Source organism: Ochotona curzoniae, unplaced genomic scaffold, assembly GCF_017591425.1.
Source record: "Ochotona curzoniae isolate NIBS_2020 unplaced genomic scaffold, NIBS_Ocur_1.0 scaffold_2587, whole genome shotgun sequence".
Taxonomy (NCBI): domain Eukaryota; kingdom Metazoa; phylum Chordata; class Mammalia; order Lagomorpha; family Ochotonidae; genus Ochotona; species Ochotona curzoniae.
In genome coordinates this window covers 9625574-9651825 of record NW_024467096.1, presented here as the reverse complement: position 1 = coordinate 9651825, position 26252 = coordinate 9625574, and the positions used below count along the sequence as shown (strand labels likewise).

At 37.3% G+C, this 26252-nt stretch overlaps 1 protein-coding gene across 3 annotated transcripts in view; it reads right to left on the bottom strand.

Annotated features, from left to right (window-relative positions):
• The window catches only part of FGF12 (fibroblast growth factor 12), a 527052-nt gene that overhangs the window by 4930 nt on the left and 495870 nt on the right, over nt 1-26252 (bottom strand). For all 3 annotated transcript variants that reach the window (XM_041002928.1, XM_041002927.1, XM_041002926.1), the window contains one exon: nt 9462-9660. In XM_041002928.1, coding sequence (XP_040858862.1) covers nt 9462-9660 — 199 coding nt within the window. The remainder of the gene's footprint in view (nt 1-9461; nt 9661-26252) is intronic.

Here is a 26252-nt window from a genome sequence, read left to right as displayed (position 1 = left end):
ACACAATTTGCACAGCTGATATCCTATGTATTTAAAAGAAAGAATTCAAAAAGTTCACAGAAAATATAATTAAAATTTAACTTTATTTTGATGAAAAATGATCCATGCATCAGATAATCATAGTACACATCTTTCATGGACTTTTTGAAGATCAGATGTGCTACTTTCAGATTTTTTTGCACAGAATGAAAACACAAAATACATGCACCACTTACAGTAAGGATACTATGATATTAAATTAAAATACAATAGTTCCTTGTAAATTTGTCACTAAATATACGGTCCTCACTGTGTTACAAGGCCAATCTGAGTGCCAGTTTCCTCTTATGTAAAAAAGAGATAATATATATTAACCAGAAAATTTACAAGGTTTTAGTGACTATCAAATGATATGTTAGAGAAGCTGGTGCTGTGGCACAGTGGGAAAAGCAGCCATTGAAGACTAAGCAACACACAGGAGTGCTGGTTTGAACTCCAGCTTCTTCGCATAAGAACCAGCTTTCTGCTAATGCACCCCGAAAAGTGTCAGGTGAAGACACAAACACTCGAGTCCTTGATACCCAAGTGGAAAATCTGGGTAAGGTTCATGGTTCTTGATATCTACCTGACATAATTCTGGATAATCAGCAGATGGAAGATCTCATTTGCTTCTCTCTCACTCTCTCTTTTCCTCTTTCAAAGCAATATTTTTTTTTTCTTAAAATGACACTTCTATTAGACTTGCAGTGATAATATACTATGTAGATGGAATATGTGGAATATGAAGCCATATAGCACCAGCTGATTATTGCCACTGGATTCCTGGCCAATTGTTGAAAAGTTGAGAGTGCTGGTAATAATAAGGAAAAACTAGCTGTAAATCTGAAAGTTAATATTGTTCAGTTGTTTATATGTGGACAGGCTGTGTGCAGTTCATTGCATCTTTGCTGACTAAATCTGTTTTCCAGATGGAGACGATCTGAATTTTGCTTTGGATTAAACTCATGAATTACAGAAGAACTGTTATCTTTTATCTGTTTGCATAAAAATGAAACTTGATTAATATTTTTAACGCTGCCATTTTAATCAAATTTTCCTTGGCCCTCTGTAATTTTCAAGAAGTAAAAAGGTTAGATTGCTCTGTTAGCTAATGCACCATTAAAGATATTTAATTGTTTTAATAGCAGATCATAGGAGGGCATGCACAATTAACATGAAGCAATTTCACACTGTAATTACTGTTACATGGAATCCAGTTGGAACCAAAGGGAATTTTAAGTGCTACTTTGGAAGCAATGCATTCCTGCAAGAAAGTATCCAGAATGCCTTAAATATTTATTATGAAAGTTAACAGATATAGAGAACAAAAAGATCTATGTCTTCACTTAGGAAGCCAGTGGAAATAATATTTGTATGGAAGAAAGAAAGATGAAGGATACTAGAGGAAGAGTTAGGAAAGCTTTATTCAAGTGTAAATTCCAAATCCAACAAAAAGCTATTTTGAATGAATTGCAGTAGATTGCAGCTGGAAAGCGCTACGGACTGTCCAATGACCAAAAAAAAAAAAGGAATAAACAGGAAAACACAACAATTATCATTTCTGTAATTAAAACAAGAAGGGATATAAAAAGTAGTTATTTCTTCATTCTGTTTTTGTCTTACTATGGTTGAGTTCTGAAGTAAACAAATCATAGGGTTCTCTTGACACTTACTTTGAACTAAAATATAAAGCAAATTTTCTTTTTTTATGATTTATTTATTTTTATTATGAAGCCAGATATACTGAAAGGAGGAGAGACAGAGAGGAAGATCTTAGAGAGGAAGATCTTCCATCCGATGATTCACTCCCCAAGTGGCCGCAACGGTCGGTGCTGTGTCGATCCGAAGCCAGGATCCAAGAACTTCCCTTAGGTCTCCCACACAGGTGCAGGATCCCAAGGCTTTGGGCCGTCCTCGACTGCTTTCCCAGGCCACAAGCAGGGAGCTGAATGGGAAGTGGAGCTGCTGGGATTAGAACCAGCGCCCATATGGGATACCGGTGTGTGCAAGGCGAGGACTTTAACCTCTAGGCCACGCCACCCAATTCAGAAGTCCAGATTTGTTTACTTTGATTTCTTGTGTAGTTTTGGGAAAGATTACTATTTTTCTGTAAAAATTCATTTTTCCTCGTCTTTATTATTCCTTGTTTAGTGCCACACCAGTCAGCATTTATTAATTAATAACATAATAAAAGAATGCCTATTTTCCAAATGGGAATTAAAAAGGTACCTTACAATTAATATAACAACTCTCTAGAGATATCTGAATTTCTTATACTGTATATAAGAAATTATATACAATATATAAAATATATGCTATATTTATTATAGTATTATATTTATTATTTAATATACTATATATTATATGTTCTATATTATATGTAGCATGTATACTATATATAACTATAAATATTAGAACAGTAAATACATATATAAATAATGCATAATGGAGCGTGGAGTGGTAGCCTAGCAGCTAAAGTCCTCGCCTTGAACGTGTTGGGACTCCGCATGGGCACTGGTTCTAATTCCGGCAGCCCTATTTCCCATCCAGCTCCCTGCTTGTGGCCGGGGAAAGCAGTCAAGGACGGCCCAAAGATTTAGGACCCTACACCTGTGTGGGAGTCCTGGAAGAGGCTCTGGGCTCCTAGCTTTGGATTGGTTCTCTAGCCATTGTGGCCACTTGGGGAGTGAACCAGCAGACAAAAGATGTTCATCTCTGCCTCTCTTCCTCTCTATGTATCTGCCTTTCCAATAAAAATAAATAAATCTAAAATATATATATGTTATAGTAAACATAAAAAATAAATAATAAAATGTATGATATATGTAAACGTCACAAATATATAAAATACTATATTTTTAATATAGTATATATTATATATAATATGTATATATTATACTATATATTTATTATGTAGTGTATATTATAAAATAATATATATTACACCATATATAGTATTATATGTATGCTATATATTCTAATATTTGATTAAAATGAAACAGAAAGAGTTTATATTGGATTTCATCCTCAGGGTTGATTGAGGTTGAAAAGGTTTTAAAAATCATTTAGGAATCTATATCCATATTCTTGATTTGAAAAATTTCCATTACTTTCATTGAGTTCACTTGCTATACATTAGGTTAATTTCTTGGTCAATAACTTTTGTAAAATGATTAATATTAATGCCAATCTCTGTATAGTAACGTATTCCAACACTAAAACAAACCTCTCTTAATAACAAAAGGTTAAATGTAACATATTTAATATACTTCATTCTATCATGTCAGGGAGACTAAACCTAATTAAGTTTGGTCTAACACATCAATCACAATAATTTGGAGAAATTTAAATGTGCTGTAGTCTGATTAAAATAAGCCTTGTAAACACCAGTTAATTCTGAATACCAAGTCTTAAAACTTAGTTGCAATAAAAATGACTTAGGAACCAGTACCCGCAATGGCTCAGTGACTAAATCCTCACCTTGCAAGTGCAGAGATCCCATACAGACACCAGTTCATGCCATGGCTGCTCTAATTCCCACCCACCTCTCTGCTTGTAGCCTGGTAGGGCCATAAAGGATAGCCACCTGAGAGGCCTGGAGAGTTCCCGGCTCACGGCTTCAGATTGGCTCAGCTCTGGCTGTTGCAGCCTCTTTGGGAGTGAACCAGCCTATGGAAGACCTTTTTGTGTCTCTCCTACTCTGCTAAATCTGTCTTTCCAATAAAAACAACTAAATCTTAAAAAGAAGAATGCCTTGAGGGCCAGCACAGTGGTACAGTGGCACAGAGGCTCAGCATGCTAATTCTTTCCATGTAGTGCTGTCATCCTGTGTAGGATCCAGTTCATGTCCCAGCTGCTTCACTTCCAATCCAGGCCCCTGCTTATGGGCTGGGAACCAGGAGCACAAGCCTTTGGCCCACTGACCCTACAAGGAAGACCCAGAAGACGCTCCTTGTTCCTAGCTTCAGATTGGCTCAGCTGCAACTGTTGAGGTCATTTCTGGAGTGAGCCAGTAGATGGAAGATCTCTTTCTGTGTTTCTCCTCTCTGTAAATCTGCATTTCACATAAAAATAAATGCATTTTAAAGGAATGATTTGTGTAGATTTTAGTCTTTAGGTTTCTACTCAAATCTTGATTTAGTAAATTAGCTTTAGGGTCTGAGAATTTCAGTTTTAAGAATACTCAAATGGTTATGATACTTATGTTTGAAAAACAGTGTTCTACAATATTCTGCTATGACTTAAACACACATTTCTCAATTAAAGCAACATTTCTAACAAGGAAAATATGTAACAATTAACTGCACTCCTTGGGTTTTGTGTGTGTGCCTTTGTGTGAATATTTTATAATCTTCCCAATATATCAACTTGAGATGAGTCAATTTTTCCTTTATTCACTTTTATTTCTTAAGTAGCTTTTTCAACAGACAGCAACTTTATTCAGAAACATCTTTCTTCAAAAGCTGAAGTCTTTGAAAAGTGCACACATTTTTTTCCAATGGTAAGGGATGAGATCTTGAATACAAAACCACTTATAAATGCTGAGTAATGAACTTCTGAGAGAAGGAAAAAGGAGAAAAGAAAGAAATCCCATCTTTTTCTTTGTCAAAAGGTATATGGCCCCTATGTCTGGAAATTCAGGAGAATTTAAATCCTGGGGAGTCATTTATCTTTAATGGGAACAATGCTTGGACAGGGTACAGGCAACCCACATAACTAGAGGTTTATATGCAATATACACAGTAATAGGCTTAAGTAGCAAGTCCTATTTGACTAAGTAGATGGTCCTGCAACTCGCCAGTACCACCCACTGTGCATAAGGGCTGAAGGAGTAAAGGGGGAGAGATTGGCACATCATTGCCATCTTGTGATCCAATGTAAAATCCTTAAACTTCTTCGGTCAAATTTGGGAAAACTTATACTTCTAAATACAATCACCAACTGTATTGGGTTAAGGGTAGAGATGTTTAAAATAAAAAATAAAACAATGAACTAAAAAAGCCTGCTTTGGCTTTTACTCCATAACGGGCCCATTTGCCTTCACAAGAGAAATGGCACATTTTGCACACACTACTGGTCTATGAGGGGATGGTAAAACTATTGATACTAAGCTAACATGTTTACAAAAGTGCCTTAGAAAGTTAAAAATAACACAATTGGCAATACTTTTGGTTAAATAGCAATGCAAAAAAAAAGAAAAAAACAACCCTGTGAGTTATCACTATTTTGCTGCTTTTTTAAAATGCTTTTTTTTTTTTAATGTATTGTTTCTTTCCATGATACAGTTTTGTAGGTATAGGACTGCCCGCACTACCTCCTCTTCATCCTTCCCAATTCTACCCCCCACAACTGTGTTTCCCTATATTACAATAGTATAGTCCTTCAGCAATAGTCACAATTCAAAGATTCTGCTATTTAAATGTACCATGGTATTGTAGGTATTGGTAATGTTAAAAAATCTAATATATTGCCAAGGCATATTTAACGGTTTCATTGGGACTCCATCTTTGATCGCGAGCAGAGATGCATACTCAGTGTTATCTTCATCTCCCACTATGATAGTCTCCATTATACAGTTCATTTAGAGAATATGTGGATCTACATATTTACCTATTAATGGTTCCAACTGGAGATCATTATGCTTAGTGAAATAAGTAAAAGACAAAAGTATATAATATACTCTCCCTGATATAAGGCAACACCTATTTCTTTTCTAACTGTGTCTTCCAGCTAAATGCTTACATTGTCTTACAAAAATATTATCAAATGTTTAATGTTTAAAGATATGAATTATGGCTAGAATTTTTTAAAAATTCTGACTCTTCATCAGAACAAATTTCATACACCCACCGCCAATAACTGATTACAGAAATAATTCATAAAATTATACATTATTCATTCAATAATTTTATAATGAAATACGATTAAAGTACTCCTATATGTACATCCTATGGTAGATTCCATGAAGGTGTGTAGTTTACCATACTTGCACAGACTGCCATACAATGTGGCTGCTTCAGGAATCCTTTTGTCAAAATTTTCTTATGCAGCAGAAATTTAATATGTTAGAATTCACCAGAAAAGAAGCAACGTATTTTAAATTTCTTACGTCCTAACCTGAAAATGGCATTCTCTTAACTGTTCTGATTACTTAATAATAAAGCATTTTCCTTAACATGCCATCCTACTCGTCTCAACCCTGCATAAATGTGAATGAGTTTGCTGTTCAAGTTGTATCATGATATAGCACTTGAGCCTTGTCATTGCTGGTTTTCTCAATATGCACACATTAATGGTCTGTCTTCTGGTTAAGGGGCAGGACAGTGAGGAGATTAAATACAAGAGCGTTGCGTTCATCTCTCTGCATTGCAATGCCAGATACGTATTAATTCCGTGTGATCTGGGACAAGCTATTTAGTAACTTAAAACATTAGTTTCCTCATCTATAAGAAATAATAAGCATATTAAATGTAGTATCTTTATCACAGTAAAACATCAGGGAGAGATGCACTAAAGGTTCCTAACAATGAGAAGCCAAGATTCTAGCTCTGGAAAGCTGATCTCTAGATTTGGTTTGTGGGGGGAAAAACCTGTATGACCAGGCTGCTGTTGACATGAGTGTCGTGTGGTGAGAAAAAATGAGAAACCAAACCCCACTACTCTAACACCTGCAGCTGACTGTTGTCTCCATGTTTGTGCTGAAGTACATTAAAAGTCGCCCAACTGAAACAGTTCTGGAGCTAGCAACACAGTCATTTTACACATTTTTCTTGGAAATATGTAGTCAGTCATCTAGACCCAAGACAGAAATTGATTCAACAAAAGACAACTATAATTAAGAGAGTAGATTATGGTTGTTCTGATAATAGTTGCTGTAAGCGGGGGCTTGGAGAAGAAATTTCCTTTATATTTTCCTGAATTTCCAAAAGCAGTTAATGCCCATGCCCTACTTTAACAAATTATAAAAGTGATGTTATATTTGAAAACATAATTTGTAAAACACATCACTTTTGACAATCAATATAGTTTCTGTGGAAATATTAACTGTTTATGTACTTTTCAGTTTCGCTATGAAAAAAAATAGGCATTTTCCTGATTTCTTTTGCACTGCACTTAGAATGTTATTGCCTCTCATTTTGTACCGCTCTGCTAAGATTGCAGAAACCTGACTGTTTATTATTCTCTTGAATTTTGCTGAGAGCTAGAATGGAAGGGAGGGATTTAGAAGAAGGCGGGGTAGAAAGAAGGCGGGGAGGGAGGGCTGGGTAGAGAGGACTCTAAGCTAATGAAATCTTGAGTGGTTAAACTTCTGGCTTGTTTGGCTCACATGCCACATCAATGTGCCTGGGATAGAGAACTGCTTCTACCCAGCATCCTGTTACCACGCCTGGTGGGCAGTACAGGTCAGACCTGCACCTGAGCTCCTACCACCCACATGTGACTCCCAAATTCCTAGATCCTGACTTGGGCCCGACTGTTTTGGGCATTTGCAAAGTCAATAAGTGGATGGAGGGTATCTCTCATTTTCTCATGCCACTTTTCAAAGAAATAGAAAAGAATCATTTTTAAAAATTCATGTTTATAAGCACAGAAGTAATGACTCAAATTAAATTTTTACAAAGACCCATATGCTTTTCCAGGGAGATGAAATGGCACATAAAAACTGGGGAAAGGGGACAGAGAACAGGAGACCCACATTATGAAAATATATTGCAGGAAAGGAAAGCTCCATTTTGTTTTGTTAAAAACATAGGGACGGGCCTGGTGCCATGGCCCAGCAGCTAAAGTCCTCGCCTTGAACATGCCAGAATCCCATATGGGTGCCAGTTCTAATCCCGGCATGCCCCGTTTCCCATCCAGCTCCCTGTTTGTGGTCTGGGAAAGCAGTCGAGGACGGCCCAAAGCCATCAGACCCTGCACCCGCGTGGGAGACCTGGAAGGAAGTTCCAGGTTCCTGGCTTCAGATCGGCGCAGCACTGGCTGTTGTGGTCACTTGGGGAATGAATCATTGGACGGAAGATCTTCTCCTCTGCTTCTCCTCCTCTCTGTATATCTGATTTTGTAATAAAAATAAATAAATCTTAAAAAAAAACATAGGGAACTGAGAAGTTTGACACGGACAAGGAGCTTTGAATTTCCCATTTGATTCAATGATTTGACCACTGCATGGACTTAACAAGTATTTGTTGGCTACTGATGGTACTGCATGAGAACTCTGTGCTCTGCACGGTCTGTCCAGGCTGACTGCCACACCTGAGAACTTGAGGAGACACAAGACTAAGTCACTGCATGCAAGTGCTCCATTTCCTCATAGGAAGAGGTTGAAACAATTTTCAAAATTACGATAATGCAACTTTCTAGAGGAGAAAAAAATTGATATTCAAATACTTAGCCCACTGATATCACTCAACACATGTTAGGAACATAGATGAAAATCAGTAAATGTGGTCATTCATATGCCATAAGCCTCTTGGTAACGTAACTTTGAGAAAACACTATTTGTGAAATTGGGTCTCCTTAGCATAAAATTATTAATAACTGCTCAAATTTGAAATAAGTGAGTATTATTAAATAATCAAGGGTCAGGAGTTGCTAGCTCAACTGAGAAAGATATTAATGCTACAAATCTTTAGAAAGCTATAGAAATTAATAAGCCTTATTAAATTAATAAACTATAAATTATATAGACTACAGAAATATAATATAGTAATAATTATATAACAAGTATATTATATGTAATATAATGAATCTATACTAGATAGAATATAAGTATAATTATGTTATATAACTATAAATAGGTTACATGTATAAATACTACATTTATAAATAAATGTAAATTATTCATGTTTAATATATAAATACTACATTTATAAATAAATGTAAATTATTCATGTTTAATATATAAATACTACATTTATAAATAAATGTAAATTATTCATGTTTAATATATAAATATAAAACATAACATCATAGTTATATGTATTATACAACAATTATAATGTAATATAACACATACATATAATTATACAAATATAATAAACTATAAATTAATAAAATATATAAATTAGTAGAAAAATGATGGATTATGATGTTAAATAACGAATGACATTGATTGAGATGGTGATACATGGTGTGTTTCTAAAAGCTCTGGAAACCTTTCAGGTACTAAAGTGTTATAGGTTTTTCAAGGGTGTTTACTGAGAAACTAAATACTGCTTTCAACTCAAGAATTGAAATGACATTTCAAATGGTAAGTGCTGAATATTTAGTAGAATTTTGTTTTCCTTTTTTTTCTTTTGTTTTGCAATGAAAAGAAGTACTGTGTTTTCTAAATGTCTCTTCTCACTGCTGCTTTCAAAATAAGCCCTCAAGAGTAAAGACACATGGAACAGCACTGGGTCAGACACAGATCAGGATCCAAAGCAAGGAGTTTAGTTTCATACCTTCAATAGGTTTTGGTACAAAATGTGATGAGGGCTTGGTTTTCTTCACTCTGTTCCCCTTCATAATTTGTCCTTCTTTATTGAGTCCCAGAAACCAAGCTCGGCCAGATTCTTGCTGACGATACAGTGTGGAAGAATATATCACGTAGTAGTTTTCAAAAACAGATTCTTTAAATTTACATTCTGGAGTGAAAACATCCTGCAAAAATTTTTAAAAATAGAAATACAAAACAGAAAAAAAATAGTTAAGAATGCATTAGCAAATATTTAAGGCAAGTGTGTTTGGTAAAAACAAATGTTGCAAATGCATATTATCTTACCAGTATTTGGAACAAAGATTCATTGTATGAGATCAAGATATAAGATTTCCTTTGTAACCAACTTTTACTCCGAAGAACACAACTCTTCAGGTTTCAGTCACTCATCCAACACTTTGGCCAAATCCAACCTAAAGTTTCATAAATTAAGTGATGCACCATTCCTCATTTTAGTGGCTCTCACAGTGTAAATCAAGAACTAGAATTTAACTCTAGCAGCCAAAGTGAATCAGATTTGATGTGTAACATTGATTTATTTAACAGGATTACTGAAGCCCAATATAGTCAACTCATTCCTAGCATGACAGGGAGTTAGTTGGAAGCAGATTCAGACACTGGGTTTGAATAGCAGGTTTAGATGCTAGCTTGTTATGTGCTCCGACACCACACATTTCTTCTCACAAACAGGTTTCAGTTTTCAGCCATGAAAATTACTATAGTCATTAAGACAAGGAAATCAATGCTTCTGCTTAATAGGTAACAAACTCCTAAGCCTTAGGTTAGTTTCAAAATTATTTAAATCTTCCCTATGGAATAGTGCAAGCCCAAGAAAGTGGACTGGGGCTGAAGTCTTGTGTCCTGAGACAAAAGCAGCAGTTCATTAACCAATATATCGACAAAGGATAACCCAATACACAGCATCAACATCCCAAGGAGATATCATTCCAAAGAGATCAACAGAGTAAGAAATCAAAATTGAGGCAACTGCTATCAACTGAGCAAAGAAGGCATCTGGGTGGGAGTTTGGACACAGCATGAGTTCAGTGAAGTTACCTCTATGGGTATTGGCAGCCTTCTTTAGAAACTCAGGTGAAACTTGTAAGGACCTTGAGCCAGCATGAACAATTCCTCTAGGTACAACCTTGGCAATACGTATGCAATTTCAGTTTGAAACTGGTCATCAAAGACTTTACATGACATTTGTTCTTATCACTTCTTTTTTTATGAAGTGAAAAATTAGAGCCTTGGACTTGGAGGAGGCAAACCAATCAAGGCTTTGTTTCTGGTTCCATATATAATAGATAGCTAGTGATCAAAACTCTTTTGACTATCATGTTTTTAGTTCTAAGTTCATTTATTTTAAAGAAAATGAAAACATGTATGTAAGAGATCTTAAAATAGTTCATGGAAATGTGTTATGAAAAAGTTATGCATAATTTTAAAGAAATATACCAGAAATATACCATCTTTTCTATTAACTGTATACAAAAACTATGTATTTTTACTTGTTATTTGAAGGTCAGAGGCAGGGAGACAGAGCAAGTTCTTTCAGCTTCTATTTCACATCCTAAATTGCCACACTCAGTCTGAACCTGACCCAAGCCAAGAGACATTTACTCCATATGGGTCTCTCACATTAGAGTCAGGAGTCCAAGTTTTTGAGCCATCATTTTTTGTCCTCCTAGACATATTAGTAGGCAACTGGATCAGAAGCAGATTACCCAGTCCTTGAACCAGCACTCTGACATGGAATTCCAATGTTGTAGGAGCGACACATCCACTGTGCCACAATACCATTTTCTGTAAACTGTGTATCATGAACATTTAAAATTTGTAAAATCTCAAACTTATTTTTATGGTTTTCTTCTTGTACCTTACCAAGAAAACATAATCACATAATCAGTCATACACTAAGACTCTTAATTCTGTGTTTTAGTGAAAGTTTTAAATCTGCTCCCACACACTAGACTCTATGCCATAATCATAGCTAAGACAAATGAACACACAGATACATTAAAAGTTATCTAAACAATTTGAAAAAGATTCAGAAAATCACAAATATTCAAAGATGTTCTAACATTATATGATGTTTGTTCATAATGACAAAAAATCTCATGCATAATGGAAATAGGTGGGCAGGCTGGGAGTTACAGGTACCAAAATCTTAGCTTAACTTCAATATACCACAAAGAAAGCAGAGTGAGTAATCAAAATAGTAAACGTCTTCTTTTTGTTTCTCTTTGTGAGATTAATGGGTAGTTGTCTAGTTTAATCAGTAACAGTCTCCCCACCCCATTTGATTTCATTACAAATTCTCAAAAATTCTCCTTGAGCAGATACTTCATAATTACATGGTTCACATCAGTTCTTCTTTCATACTGGCTGTTTTTGTGTGTTCTCACTACACTCAGACTGCTGTTATCTAACGCAGGTGTTGGCCCATTAGGGTTCACCATTGCCCAGAAGCAGTCCCTTTTTCTGTATCCAGCCATTACCTGTATGCAGCCTTCATCCTTTCCCCATCTTACTGGACTTCACATAGAAGGAACATTACACAACACAATCCAAATACACAGAAAATTCAACGCCAGCATCATACTGAATAGGGAAAGACTGTAAGCTTTTCCAGTACTCTGGAAACAGACAAGGATGTCAAATGTCACCAGTGCTGTTCAACATACTATTACAAATCTTTCCTAGAGCTGATAGGCAAGATAAACAAATGAAAGAAAGTCACATTAAAAACAAGGAATTAAAATTATCCCTGTTCATAGATAACAAGATTTACTACATAGAAGAACTGAAAGACTCAATGAAGAGAGTACAGGAACTCACAAGGCAGTTTGGCACAGTAGCAGGGCACAAAATTAATGAACCGAAATTGATGGCACTAAGTATATTCAAACAACTCCATGACTGAGAAGGAACTTGTAAGTAGAGTCCCCATTAAAATAGTGGAGGAGAACCTTAAAATATTGGGATAAATCTCACCAAAGACCTATATGATGAAATTTTTTTTTTTAAGAATGGGAGAAGACTGCAAAAGATGGCTAAATGTGTCATGTTCCAGGATCAGCAGGATTAATGTCATCAAAGTGTTACAAAAGTAACATACAGATTGAAATCGATCCCAATCAAAATCCCAACAACATTATTCTCAGTAGTAAAAATGATAATAGGAAAAATTGGAAACACAAGAAAACATGACTGGACAAAGCCATCCTAAAGAATAGAAATAAAACTGGAGGAATCACAATTTGATAACTCAAGACCTACTACAGGGCAGGGTAATCAAAACAGTATGGGACTGGTGCAGCAGCAGACAAGATCAATGGAGCAGAATAGAAACCCCAGTAGTAAGCTCACACATGGAAGGTCAATAAATCTTTGACAAGAAAATGGAAAACAACCCAGAGAATAAGTTCTGTCTCTTCAACAAATGCTGTTTGGACAACTGATAATAAGCCTGCATAAGTAAAAAAAACAAAAGCAAAAACCCAAAAACCAAAAACAAGATCCAAACCTGTTATCTTGTACAAAAATCAGCTCTAGATGGATCAAGGACCAAAGTCTGTACTAAAACACTGTCAAACTATTAGAGGAAAATATAGGTACCACTCTGCATGATATAAGCATTGGTGTAGCCATTTTAGAAAAGTCACCAAAAGCACAGGGAAGTCAAAGCCAAATAAAAGAGACAGGAATACATCAAACAAAACAGCTTCTGTACCACAAAGGAAATGAATAGCAAAGTGAAGAAGCAACCAAGAGAACAGAAGAAAATCTTTCGCACACTATACACCTGATAGTGGACTAATACTCAGGATTTGCAAAGAGCTTCAGAGAATGAATAACAGCAAAATAAACAACCCTGTGAAGTTGTGAGAGAAGGAAATAAGCTGGCATTTTTCAAAACAAATTCAAGTGGCAAATGGACATATTAAAAATGTTCAGACTCCTGAACTATCAGGGAAATACAAACAAAACCCGCACTGATATTGAACATAACCCCAACAAGATTAGTCTGTATCTGGAAATCCACCAACAACACCTGCTGATTTTGATGTGGGATAAAGGTACCTTCCTCCATTGCAGGTGGGAATGTAGGCTTGTGCAGCCACTACGGAAGTCACTATGAACAACGCTCAGACAACTGGAATTTGATCTACGGTATGACCCAGCTATCCCACTCCTGGGAATATGTACAAAGAAAGTGAAATCTGCATATCAGCCCAAACCACAGTAGGAAAGACATGGAAGCAATCCAAATGCCCATTGAAAGGGGAATGGAAAAAGAAATGGTGGTACATCACTCCATGAAATACTACTTAGCCGTTAAATAGAACGAAATTCTGCCATTGGCTACAAAATAGTCACAACTTGAGATGATATGATCATCTCCATTGAAATAAGCCAATCCCAAACGGACAAGCATCATATGTTCTCTCTGATATAAGGCAACCATGCAAAATACAAGATCAATAGATACGAAGGTAAACATGTACGTACATATATTCTCATAGATGAATCATGTAATAGAAACTCGCATAGCAGGAACTGGATACACACTGAAGTATGTCTCTACTTTTGAATAAAAGGAGGACTCCCAGTGAAACTATTAACTCTATCTTGACACTAGGATGCTGAACTTCCTACCACTGTCTGTGCCTGAAATGTCATGATACACTTAACTAGCAGAATGTTGGACTTGTGACTGTTGCTAAAGGAACATACTATTGTAATGATAAGGAGAAAGATAATGTGGGGAGGGAGGTGGTGGAACGGGAGACCCCTGAGTCTATGGCAGTGCATCATGTAAAATAAAAAATACAAATAATTTCAGAAACCTGGAGCTCTAATCAGGGGTGGTAGGGGTGACTCTATAGTTGGTTCATTTTCTGCTGCTTTCCCAGGCAAGTTATCAGGGAGCTGAATCTGTAGGAAGCAGAAGGGACTCAAACTGGCTTCCAATATGGTATGCCAGAGTTATAAGCAGTAAAGTAACTTATTGTATCAATTTAAATGCTAAGGAATAGATACATACACACAATGACTTGAAGGGCAAAGAATTTTAAATGTACAGATGTTAATGAATACATGAATAAACTATTCACTATTTTTCAGTTATCACTGCCAATATTGTTTTCATCACATGCTAATTCTTTGATTTGTCCTCATGTTCTAAATCTCAAACTGTAATTAATTCAAATTCTTGCTACTTCTGCAATCAATAGACCCATGATGAATGCATTTTTTTAAAGATTTATTTAATTTTTATCGGAAAGGTGGATATACAGAGAGGAGAGACAGAGAGGAAGATCTTCCGTCCAATGATTCACTCCCCAAGTGAGCACAACGGCCAATTCTATGCCGATCCGAAGCCAGGAGCCTCTTCTGGGTCTCCCACGCGGGTGCAGGGTGCCAAGGCTTTGGGCCGTCCTCGACTGCTTTCCCGGGCCACAGGCTGGGAGTTGGATGGGAAGCTGGGCCGCCGGGATTAGAACCGGTGCCCATATGGGATCCTGGGTGTGCAAAGTGAGGACGTTAACCACTGCGCCATCGCGCTGGGCCCGATGAATGCATTTTTTAGTCTCTTCAGGTTACAGGCAACTTTACTCCTTTAGCTTCTATCACAGTACTTAGTATTTTCTTTTCCAGAGATTTAATATCCATCAAAATGTCAGAATTACAGAAGGGAACACTATTTCCTGAAAAATCATTCCTGTGCTCCAGATTTAGGTTGCAACCCACTGGCAGGTTTCCGCAGGACTTTGGATAAGTCAACTAACTTCTATAAAACTTGGTTTCCACCATTGTAAACTGAGGACATGCTACTATAAAACTGTGGATTTGTAAGGATCCTGAAAGAAAACTCTGCGACTTGTACGAACATACATAATTAGTTGAGATTCCTTACTTTACAAAGAAGTTGGTGATATTAGAACTTTAACACTTTCTACAATTTAGGATTATGTCGGCTTGAACTAAGTTTTTGAAAGATAAAGAATGCAGGGTTACTCATTCACGTCCACTTTTGCTTCCTCTAGATTTACTTGCACCATGTATGGCTTCCAACTCAAGCAGGAAGTACATGATGTGTATTGCCCCAAACAGCGACTATTGGTTAAATGATTCTATAATCATGATTCGTTTTTACCTGGCTCTGTGCAAATTCCCATTTCCCCCTGACTGTCGGGGCTGTGATAATCTATGGCATGAACATTTTTAAATGAACAAACTCTCATTGTCCTCCAGCCTCTGGTCTCCTTGCCGTCGCTAAAAGCCAACAAACACGTTTGGTTTTAAATCCTTCTCAACTGATGTCTCTATTCTTGAAAAACAGTTCACTACCATATTAACATGCTTTGATCCCTTATTTCATTCAGGTCACTGCTAAAATGTGATTATCCAGAGAGATCTCCCTTGACAAGCTTATATAATTTAACAGTTCCTCCAGATTCTGTTGATCTTGCATTTCTTTTTCGTCATAATTCAATTCTGACTGATAGTACAGTGCACATGAATCTGCTTAAGCCCATGAAGGTAGGCTATCATGATGTCCACATTCTAATATTAAAGGTCCTGGAAATAAAACGAAAATTTATTTTAACCTAATATTTATTGAAAAATACACAATGAACCCTAAATTGTGATTCTTCTAAATTGTGTTTAAATCAGGAAGGTGACTTTCTTTCCCAGGCTCTTTTCTATACATGTAAAATGAAACTGTTGATCTAAACAATAAACAATACATCTCTTGCATCCTATACCTTGTTTGTTTGTTTGTTTGTTTGTTTTGGAAGGGTAGATTAACAGAAAAAGCAGAGCTGGAGAGAAAGATCTTCGGTCCACTCTTCAATTCCCCAAGTGGCTGCAATGGCAAGAGGGGAGCCATTCCAAAGCCAGGAGCCTCCTGTGGGTCTCCCATGTGGGCACAGGATCCCAAAGCTTTGGACTATCATCCTCTACTGCCTTCCCAGGCCACAATCAGTAAGCTGGAGGGGAATGGGGCAGTTGAGACTTGACTTGCAAGGCCAGCATTCAGCGAACGAACCATCATGCTGGGCCCCATATCTTAAACTTTTGACAACTTTGGTAATGTTATCATTCACTTTTGTTCAATGATCTACTGAAGCTGAGAACTTAGTATGAAATGGTATTATTGCAAAAATAGCACCAAGGCAGGCGTTGTGACACAACAGATGAAGACAGAAAGTGACAATATTTACCTACCAAGAAATTGTGATAATAATAATAGTATTATTAAATAATAAAATAAGAAGCTAGCACTGTAGTATAGCAGATTAACCCACTATGCATAATGACAGTATCCCATAAAGACATTGGTTTCATTTCTATTTGTCCCACTTCCAATCCGTTCCTTTACCAATGCAACTAAGAAAAGAAAAATGGTCCAAGTATGTAGGCCTCTGAACTCATGTAGGAGTCCCAGCTGCAGTTCGAGGCTCTGGGCTTTGGCACAGGCCAACCCTGGTCATTACTGTCATCTGGGGAAGGAACCAGTGGATAGAAAACAGTTGTCTCCTTCTTTGTCTCTCTGTAACCCTGCCTTTCAAATATATAAATGATCATTAAAAATGAAATAAAAATAAAGTAAAAAGCCTGAGCATTTGGTCCAAGAGTTGAGACACAATTTAAGAAGCTCATATCCCCTACTAGTGTGTCTGGGTTCAAGTCGCAGCCCCACTCCCGACACCAGCTTCCTGCTAAAGCAAACTCTTCGAGAAAATGGGGATGACTCGGATGGTGCACTTTGTCAGCCATGAAATTTTGTTGCTGATCCCTGGCATTGACATGTGCAATTCCTGCCTATTGTGAGCATTTTAAGGAACTGGTGAATGGGAGCCCTCTCTTCTTCTCTTTTTCTCCATCCTTGTAAACTGAATGAAAACTGAAAACAAAAGACAGAAAAAAAATGTAAAAAATGTATAATGGGAAAATAGCCTTTGCTGTAGTGTTAGTTATTAAAACTGATACCTTCTATAGCCTGAGGAAATGACTGATTTTCAAGCTCACAAAGGATCTGCTGATTTTGATTTTTCCTTTTCAATTAAAACCCAAATCTACGATTTGCTTAATGTGCAGAGCATCTTCCATAATTTATTTATACTCTTATTTACTTGGCTTTTTATACAAAGAAAAAAAATAAAAAAGATATTAATGGTCCTTGCAACACAATTTATCTTCAACAATTCTGAGATAGGTATTTCTTTTTGTTTAACTTTTGAGTATTCAGCTGTGAAGTTTTTGTTTTGGTAAATTCCGTAAGTATCTTCCCATGCACAGGATGTGGCTACTGGCAACTGCCTTGTTAACCTGTTGTCAGACATGTTAATATTAAGTACACAAAAGCATTCTTGTTTTACATCCTGAATAGAGGGAAAGAAGACACTAAATTACATTATGTTGAATGAAGACAAAAATAAAAAGAAGAAGGAAAAAAAAAAACTGCTTTTCTTAGACTAAGTCCAATGCTCTAACTTAAAAAAGCTCAGTAGATACAGAAACTTATGTATTTATACTTTTGAAGTAATTTTGACTGGAAAATTACTGAGTTAATTTCTCTAAAAAGCTCTTTTAAATATATTTCTTGTGATTTCTTGTCACAGTTGACAAGGCATCAGGGTAAATTGAATGCAACTGGTGGTATACTGGATGTGTACTTTTCGAAATAGATAGACAAAACTCTCATCTGGCTTTAGAATGTGGATAAGTTATTTAAATTCTCTGAAATTCAGTTTCATCATTTTTAAGCTAAGCCTAATCATACCTACACTATTAGGTCGAAAATACTAAAGGCATTGAATGTTACATATACTGATGACTAGTGTACAATACCTTTTCTTACCCCTGGTAAAATTTTCCGTAATAATTAACATCATATTAGAACAGATGAGCCTGAGTGGCACACTGAAAAAATCGCTTGATTTACAGGATCTAAATAATACGTTCCAAGATTCTTTTACCTATTTAGACAAGTGAAGGCTACCTCACTGAAGGCACAATTTGTTCATCTATTATTCCAGGACACAAAGGATGCAATCATTTCTCTTTTTCTGGAAGAGGAAGAGGTTGTACTCAATCAGAGGTAAGTGATATGATGATTTTCAGACTTTTATCAGCTGCTAATGAGCTATTATACCATATGGTTATTTCACTTAAATGCGGAAGACAATCAAGCAGCTCATTACATATCATTATTAAAAGTTCCCCAAGACACAGTGTAGAAATACCATGAAGACATAAGAAATAAATATGTAAATGTGAAGTATTTATGTTAAATGTGCACATATGCAAAATATAAGTTTGCATTTTTACATTCTGCCGTTTTTGTTAAACACATACATCTATGGATATATACAGAAGTAGATATTGGTATATATTTTGTTTAGAAATCAACTAACAACACCTGCTGACTTGCATGTGAGAAAACGGTACTCTACTCCATTGTGGGTGGGAATGTGGGCTGGTGTAGCTACTATGGAAGTCACTATGGACAATGCTCAGACAACTGGAAATTGAGCTACTGTATGACCCAGCTATCCCACTCCTGGGAATATATACAAAGAAAGTGAAATCTGCATATGAGAGAGTTATCTTCAATTCTGTATTTGGAGCAGCCCAAACCACAACAGGGAAGACATGGAAACAACCGAGATGCCCATCAAAGGAGGAATGGGAATGGACCCAGAAGGACACCAAAAAGGACAAACATCGTATGTTCTCTCTGATATAAGGCAACCATGCAAAATACAAGATCAATAGATACGAAGGTAAACATATACGTACATATATTCTCCTAGATGAATTGTATGATGGAGACTTTCATAACAGGAAGTAGACATACACTGTAGTATGTATCTTTACTCTTTAATAAAAGGAGGACCCTCAATGAAAGTGCTAAATATCCCTTGACAATATGATACCAATTTTTCTATCAATGTCTACACATGCAGTGTCATGATACACTTAAATAACAGAATGCTGGACTTGTGACTGTTGCTGAAGGACCATACTATTACAATAATATGGGAGAAGACATTTGGAGGGTAAGGAAGAGAAGTGAAGATACATTGTAGTATGCATCTCTATTAATGAATAAAAGGAAGACTCCCAGGGAAATAGTTAAATATATCTTAGCAATATGAATCTAGATTTTGTTTTTGCCCAAACCTACAATGCCATGATGCACTTAATTGGCAGATTGTTATTCTTGTAACTGCTGCAAAGGACTAAACTGTTACAATAATTAGGGGAAAAAGTGTGGAGGGGAAAAAAGAGGACAGAATAGGGGAATCCTTATTCCTACAAAACTATATCATGAAAAGGTTGTTTAATCTCTTGTATACACAAGAAGCTGGTAGTAACATTTACTTCCTTGGAAAAATTTTTGGTTGGAGAACACAGAAGAAATGGACTTATTTTTCTGTATGCATTAATGGATTATGACTTCAAACAATGAATTTAAGGGGGAAAACTGAGGGTTCTAATGAATAGACTAGCTAAATGTATCCTTCAGATCTCTAGTAGTAGTACAGAAGTCAAAATAGTTATCAAATTCTGAAGTGGAGGATCTGGCAGTTTGACCTAGTGGCTAAGGTCCTCGCCCTGAATGCGCTGGGATCCCATATGGTCGCCGGTTCTAATCCTGGCAGCTTCACTTCCTCTCTATCTCTCCTCCTCTCTGTATATTATATCTGACTTTGTAATAAAAATAAAATAAATCTTTAAAAATTTTTTTGAAGTGGTAATTACTTACTTTATATACCAAGAGAACCCAAAAACTCATGACTACAAGGATAGATACATACCTTACTAGGAAGGACACGAAAATAAATTACTCCTAACTAGGGTATGGAGGATTTCTCTGCACACCCCTCCCAACAGTGTTCTATGCCTCAACTGGTGTCATATGCCTTGTTAAAGCTATAAGCCACTTTAGACTAGCCTAAAATCTGCCACGTTCAGTAAAAATTATGCTTTAACACAATAAACTGCTAAATACCAAAATGAAAATAGACATGAGACAGCTGAATAGTATCCTATAGCCATTTTAAGGTAGATAGAAGCCAGCTGTATACAAACTATAATTGAAATGTTAATGAAGTAGTCACAGGATGTCGTTAAGAACCCGCATTTACTAACGTATCAGTCACTCAATACAGTTAATTAACCCCACAGTGTTGGAAACTGTTCTTGATGTTAAGTTATGGCTTTTAATTGGTTGGAACGATATTCTGCCAGCTATGCCTTCAGATCAGAGTTGGTCTCCCCAGGAAACTGTTGAATTGAGCTGGACAATAACATACTGGACTCTATGCAAGGCACATGCTTGCAATGAAAGAAACAAGACTGGATTTGAACTGCAATGCTGCAATAAGGTGGAGCAATCCACCATGGGAGGAGGGTACAAGGAGGGGATGGGGGAACATCAGAGCCAATGAAATGTTGTTATAAAATGAAATGCAATAAAAAAATTATCTGACCCAACACAATGAAAATTGATTTTTCATACATTACTATAAAAATAATGAAGGAAGATAAATTGAGAGCCCATTTAATAAGGAACTGGAAAAAACAGAATTGTTGAGTGAAGCTGGAAATGAGAATAAACTCAGTGTTTCTACATTTTGTCAGTTTCAGCGTCAGAATAATCTTGGACATTTAGTACGAGGGATATATTCGAGACATAGATATTTACTAGATATTTTACGTTCTCATCCTTATTGCAACTCTATGTTTTGATGATTTTTTAAAAGTCAGTCAATCCCAGAACCTACTATCACTCAATTTCTCCTGTATAACCCTATATAACTTTCTGTTCAACATTGATGTGTACATTACTGGATGTGCCAGAAGACAATGACCTGAAAATATTCAGCATACGGCTTTTTTTTTTTTTCCGGGATGGGGTCAGATGTTCCTGAAGCCACGAGCGGTAATTCTGTTCAGCCTTCCTGGAAATGACGATCACTGAAACAGTGAGTGAAAGAGTTCTCAGAGAGGATGGGCTGTAGCTAGAGAAACGTGCGTTGGGCAGGGGTATTACCATGAGGTAGAGCATAGACCACATTAATCCTCTTTATCTGGAGGGAATGCAATTTTAAAAACTAAATCAAAGGAATTGTGGTAACTCGCAGGTACCCCGTGTGTGCATATACAGCCACACCTAACATTACATCCCTACAAATGTTATAACTACAAATGTTATAAAGCCATATCTCGCAGGTGTGTTCTGCGTAGTCTTAATTAAACCTGTGTGTACTGCCATGCCAGCCACTTCCGTTTCTACAGTTTAAAGAGTAATATGTTAGATAAATAGTTTTAGTGGAACTTAAATGTGAGAGCCGTGTTAAAAAAAATGCAGAAAAGCAAGTGTTTGCCATAATGCTTCCTGCATGATGAATTCAAAGCAAACACAATCACCACCAAAGATCACTGGAGAGAAAAAGAGGGATGGCTCACTTCATGCCTTTCTCTAAAGTGCTTGATTACCAAATATCATTCATTTCTATTATGTTTTGTACATATTGCCATTCAGAAAAAAAAATACTATAATAACCACAGTTGTTGGATTTCACAAAAAGTACTAAAAAGAGCCACAGTTTCTTTGGGCTGGTCTGGTAGCATAACAAACTAATTTTCTGCATACTTGTGTTCCATATGGGGACCAGATCAATTCCCGGCTGTCCACTTCTGATCCTGTTCTGTGCTTACGACCTGGGAAAGCAGCAACCGATGGCTCCAGTCCTGGAGTGCCTGAATACACATTAAGATGCCCAGAGGAAGCTCCTGGTTCCTGGTTTCTTGTTGCTGGTTCCTGGCTTTGGATTAGCTCAGCTCCAACCACTGCAGCCATTTGGGCAGTGAACCAGAAGATGGAAGGTCTTTCTCTCAGTCTCTCCATATCTTTGTAAATCTGCCTTCCAAATAAAAATGAATCTTAAAAAAAAAAGGAGACCATTCTTAATTTCTATGCTTAGGATATGTGCAGAGTTTTGAAGTTTATACCTGCATCTGCTAGTTTAACTCAATGAAGAAAGCCATGTTAGAAAACAGGAGGGAATCATTCATTCAAAATAACATGGTCTGAGCCTGGTGCTGTAGCCTAGTGGCTAAATCTTCGCCCTGCACACACTGGGATCCCATATGGGCACGGTTTCATGTCTCAGCAGCCCTGCTTCCCATCCAGCTCCCTGCCTGTGGCCTGGGAAAGCAGTCAAGGATGGCCCAAAGCCTTGGGACCCTGCACCCATGTGGGAGACCTGGATGAGGCTCCTGGCTCTTGGTTTCAGATAAGCTCAGCTCCAGATATTGTAGTCACTTGGGGCGTCAATCATCGGACAGAGGATCTCCCTCTCTGTCTGTCCTCCTCTCTGTATATCTGACTTCCCAATAAAAATAAACACATATTAATTTTTTTAAAATGCCATGGCCTGAGTATAAGCAGTCAGGATTATCATTTGGTCTGCAGTCCAGGGTTCTGTCATAACAGCACTGCAGCGGATGCTCTGGATATCTTCCCACTGTTAGAGAATGGTCAGCAAACAGGGTTTTAGGGAAAATCCTGCAACATTTCCATTAATCAATTTCCTCTGACCATTGCGCCTGCACTGATATATCAGTTGTCATATTACAAACCTATTATAGCAAACATCCTGTCTTAAGCTACTTTGCTTTATACACAGAGTGTTTTATGATTCTATAAATCAGGAATAGTAATGTAACAAGAAGCAAAATTCAAATGAGTAATTTCTATTTTATGTAAACGAGATAAAAACCTAGTAAGATCCTTAAGTAAGGATTCTGAAGAGAGGAAAGGTCACAGTTCAGGCAGAGTCAGCTATGGTAAAGATAAAGAACCTAGCTGGAAAGACAGAAGCAAAACCATCCAACGATGAAACTTAGCCATGTTGCTGTCCAAGAGTTCTAGTAGTGTAAATTTAGAGCTTGGTTCATTTGTGATTCAGGGCTTATTATCTGATTCTGATTAATTTATGTAGCAAATTAAAACTTGGCAAATCTTACTCAAATTGTCTTTTCAGACCGCATGAAAATGGTAGAATTAAAAAAAAATTATCTGAAATGAGTGTTTTATCTCCCTATTTTATATAGTATTTGATTGTAGTCATTCAAATCAAGATTCAAACCGATGCAGATCATTCACAGTTCATATATACACAAGAATCCATTTTAACAGATTGTTTGATATATATATATATGTTGCTTGATGTATGTATATATAAATATATACACACATATTCATTTTTTTTAACTTTTTTTATTTTATTTTTTCCCCATTTTTTATTATATTTTGACAATCTTTATATAGTTAATTAGGGTAAAAAGGTTCAAGGGCTACAGGAAAGTGGGTAAGACTATTATTTTTTCCATTTCGTTTCTTTCATGTTTAAAGGGGGGTATTAAGGGAGAAGGCCCACCCAATTTCCACATGTAGGGTATGTTCTGAGGTTCTTGCTCAGGTAGTTTTGATATTTCAACAGTTATGAATTGCTGCCAATCTTGCCACTACAAGCACTATGAGGTCTTTGGACAATCCACTGATTGACATAGTCCATCATAGAGTCTCTGTTTGCCTGCATTTCGCTGCCAACATTTAGCTGAGATGGTTGGATGACCTGTTCTGTCTTCTCTCTTTTCTTGGTTTGGGTTCTGAGTCCAGCATTTTGATTGGGGAGATCTCCAAAGAAACTTTGTCTGAGGTGTTCTCAAACCAGATTCTTGTATGTGCTAGCAGGTACAGGGCCAGGCTCAGTCCATGGCCATGATCAACTGGTGGTTGCAATTGCTGGTTTGGTTCTGTTTCCAGCCGTGACTTCCACTGGAACCAATGGGTATTGCAGTCCAGCCTGGTTCTACCCAGCACATTCTCGGCCCTCGTATGCACAAGTGGGAGCTGCATCCTAGTTGGGTGACCTGCAATAACCCCCATCAGGCCCGCCCCCTACCCTGGTTTGCCAGTATGTGTAGCAGTAGTCCAGTCTGTCCCACACCCCATTCCACCCAAGCTGCTGTCCTAGTTTTATGCCCTCCCGTGGAAGTGGTAACCCAAGAGGGAGGAACCCACTATTTCTCTCCCAGGCCTCTCCCACTCCCAGATTATGCACTCTCCAGGTAGTTCTGTGGTTTGACTTGACAGAACTAGCTCCCAGTGCCAGCTTCTTGCCGCTGATGCTGTGGCTAAGCCCAAACCACCCTCACCCACTCTAATTTTGTTTGCACCAGTAGGAATAATCAGCCAAGCCCGGCTTCTCCCTGATCTAGTCCACATGAGGCACACAGGTATTGTAGCCCTGCTTAGTCTGGCCTGCCCCTATCCCAGCTCATGCTCTCCAGCGCAAGTAGCTGTCCAGCAAAGGAACCACCCCTTATTCCCCTGCCGGCACTGCCCCCTTGTTCTCACGCTTTTTGGTTGGGCGCTGTGGTCACATCTGGTACAGGCATCCTCACCTTGGCATTCCATATTGTGCACTAGTCTATGTTGTGACTGAACCTGGCTTAATCCACACTTTTCTGGTGCTTGGATTTGCCAGTGGATGACGTGGACAGATTCAGCCTGGTCTTCCCCCGACCCATGCCAGATGTATGCCAGTGGGTAACTTTCCATGGCCTGTTCTGGGCTGTTTCCTATCATGTTTCCTGCGCTTACTTGCCGGGTCTGTGTCCTGCCAGAGACACACATTCATTTTAATGGGTAATTGAGACATACATCTGTCTTGTCATTGCTTACAGGTTCGTCTACAAACAGTGTTTTTGTTTCATTTGTTGTTGCTCCTTGAACATGTGGCAAGTCCTCTCATCTGCATTTCCAATTCTAAATCATATCCATCTTTGTAAACCTACCTAAAACTCAACTCCTTTCATAAAACCTCAGCGTGTCATCTGAAAACAACCTTTTCGCGACTCCCACCAGAGATTTGTCTGTGACTCTAAACATAGTGACTCCTTTCTGTTATATATCCTAGCATTTTTTTTATTATGATCTCACTAAACATAGCTTATTTGAGATCTAAGTCTGTCTTATTTCTTCTTGAATCTCTCCTAGGAGCCAGAACCTGTGAATGTTCCCAAGGGAAGGAATAAATGAGCGAATGACCTCAGTCTGCTTCAAATGTCACCAACAGCTGATGAAACAGTTTTGCAATAGTTCATCAAGCCTCATGTAAGAACTTCGAGAGCTAGACTTCCTTCGAGTCAACACAACAAACGATATCCCGAATTCAGCCAAAATATTTGCATTTTTGTATCTTTTGGCAGTATTTTTAAATGAAAAATGAAAGTTAAGCCTAAGGATCAATGGATCAGTAGTAATATTAAATGGAATAAGCATTTACTCTTTGGGAAAATATTCACTCAATGGTGAAAAAAAATTAAAAATACAAACACACGTGCTCATGAAGAATCCAGTGTCTGAATAATCCAGGCATGCGTCAACATCCTTTTCACATTCAGCATTAGTTTACAAAAGATGATGAGTTCAGGTTGAGCGGTCATAGATTTTTTTTTGGATTGAGACTAATTTGTATAGAAATTTAAATATATTTGGCCTAGTGTGGTGGCCGAGTGGTTGAAGTCCTTGTCTTGAATGAACTAGCATCCCATATAGGCACCAGTTCAGCTCCCTGCCTTTGTCCTGGGAAAGCAGTCGTGGATGGCACAAATCTTTGGGACCCTGCACCCATGTGGGATACCTGAAAGAAGCTCCTGGCTC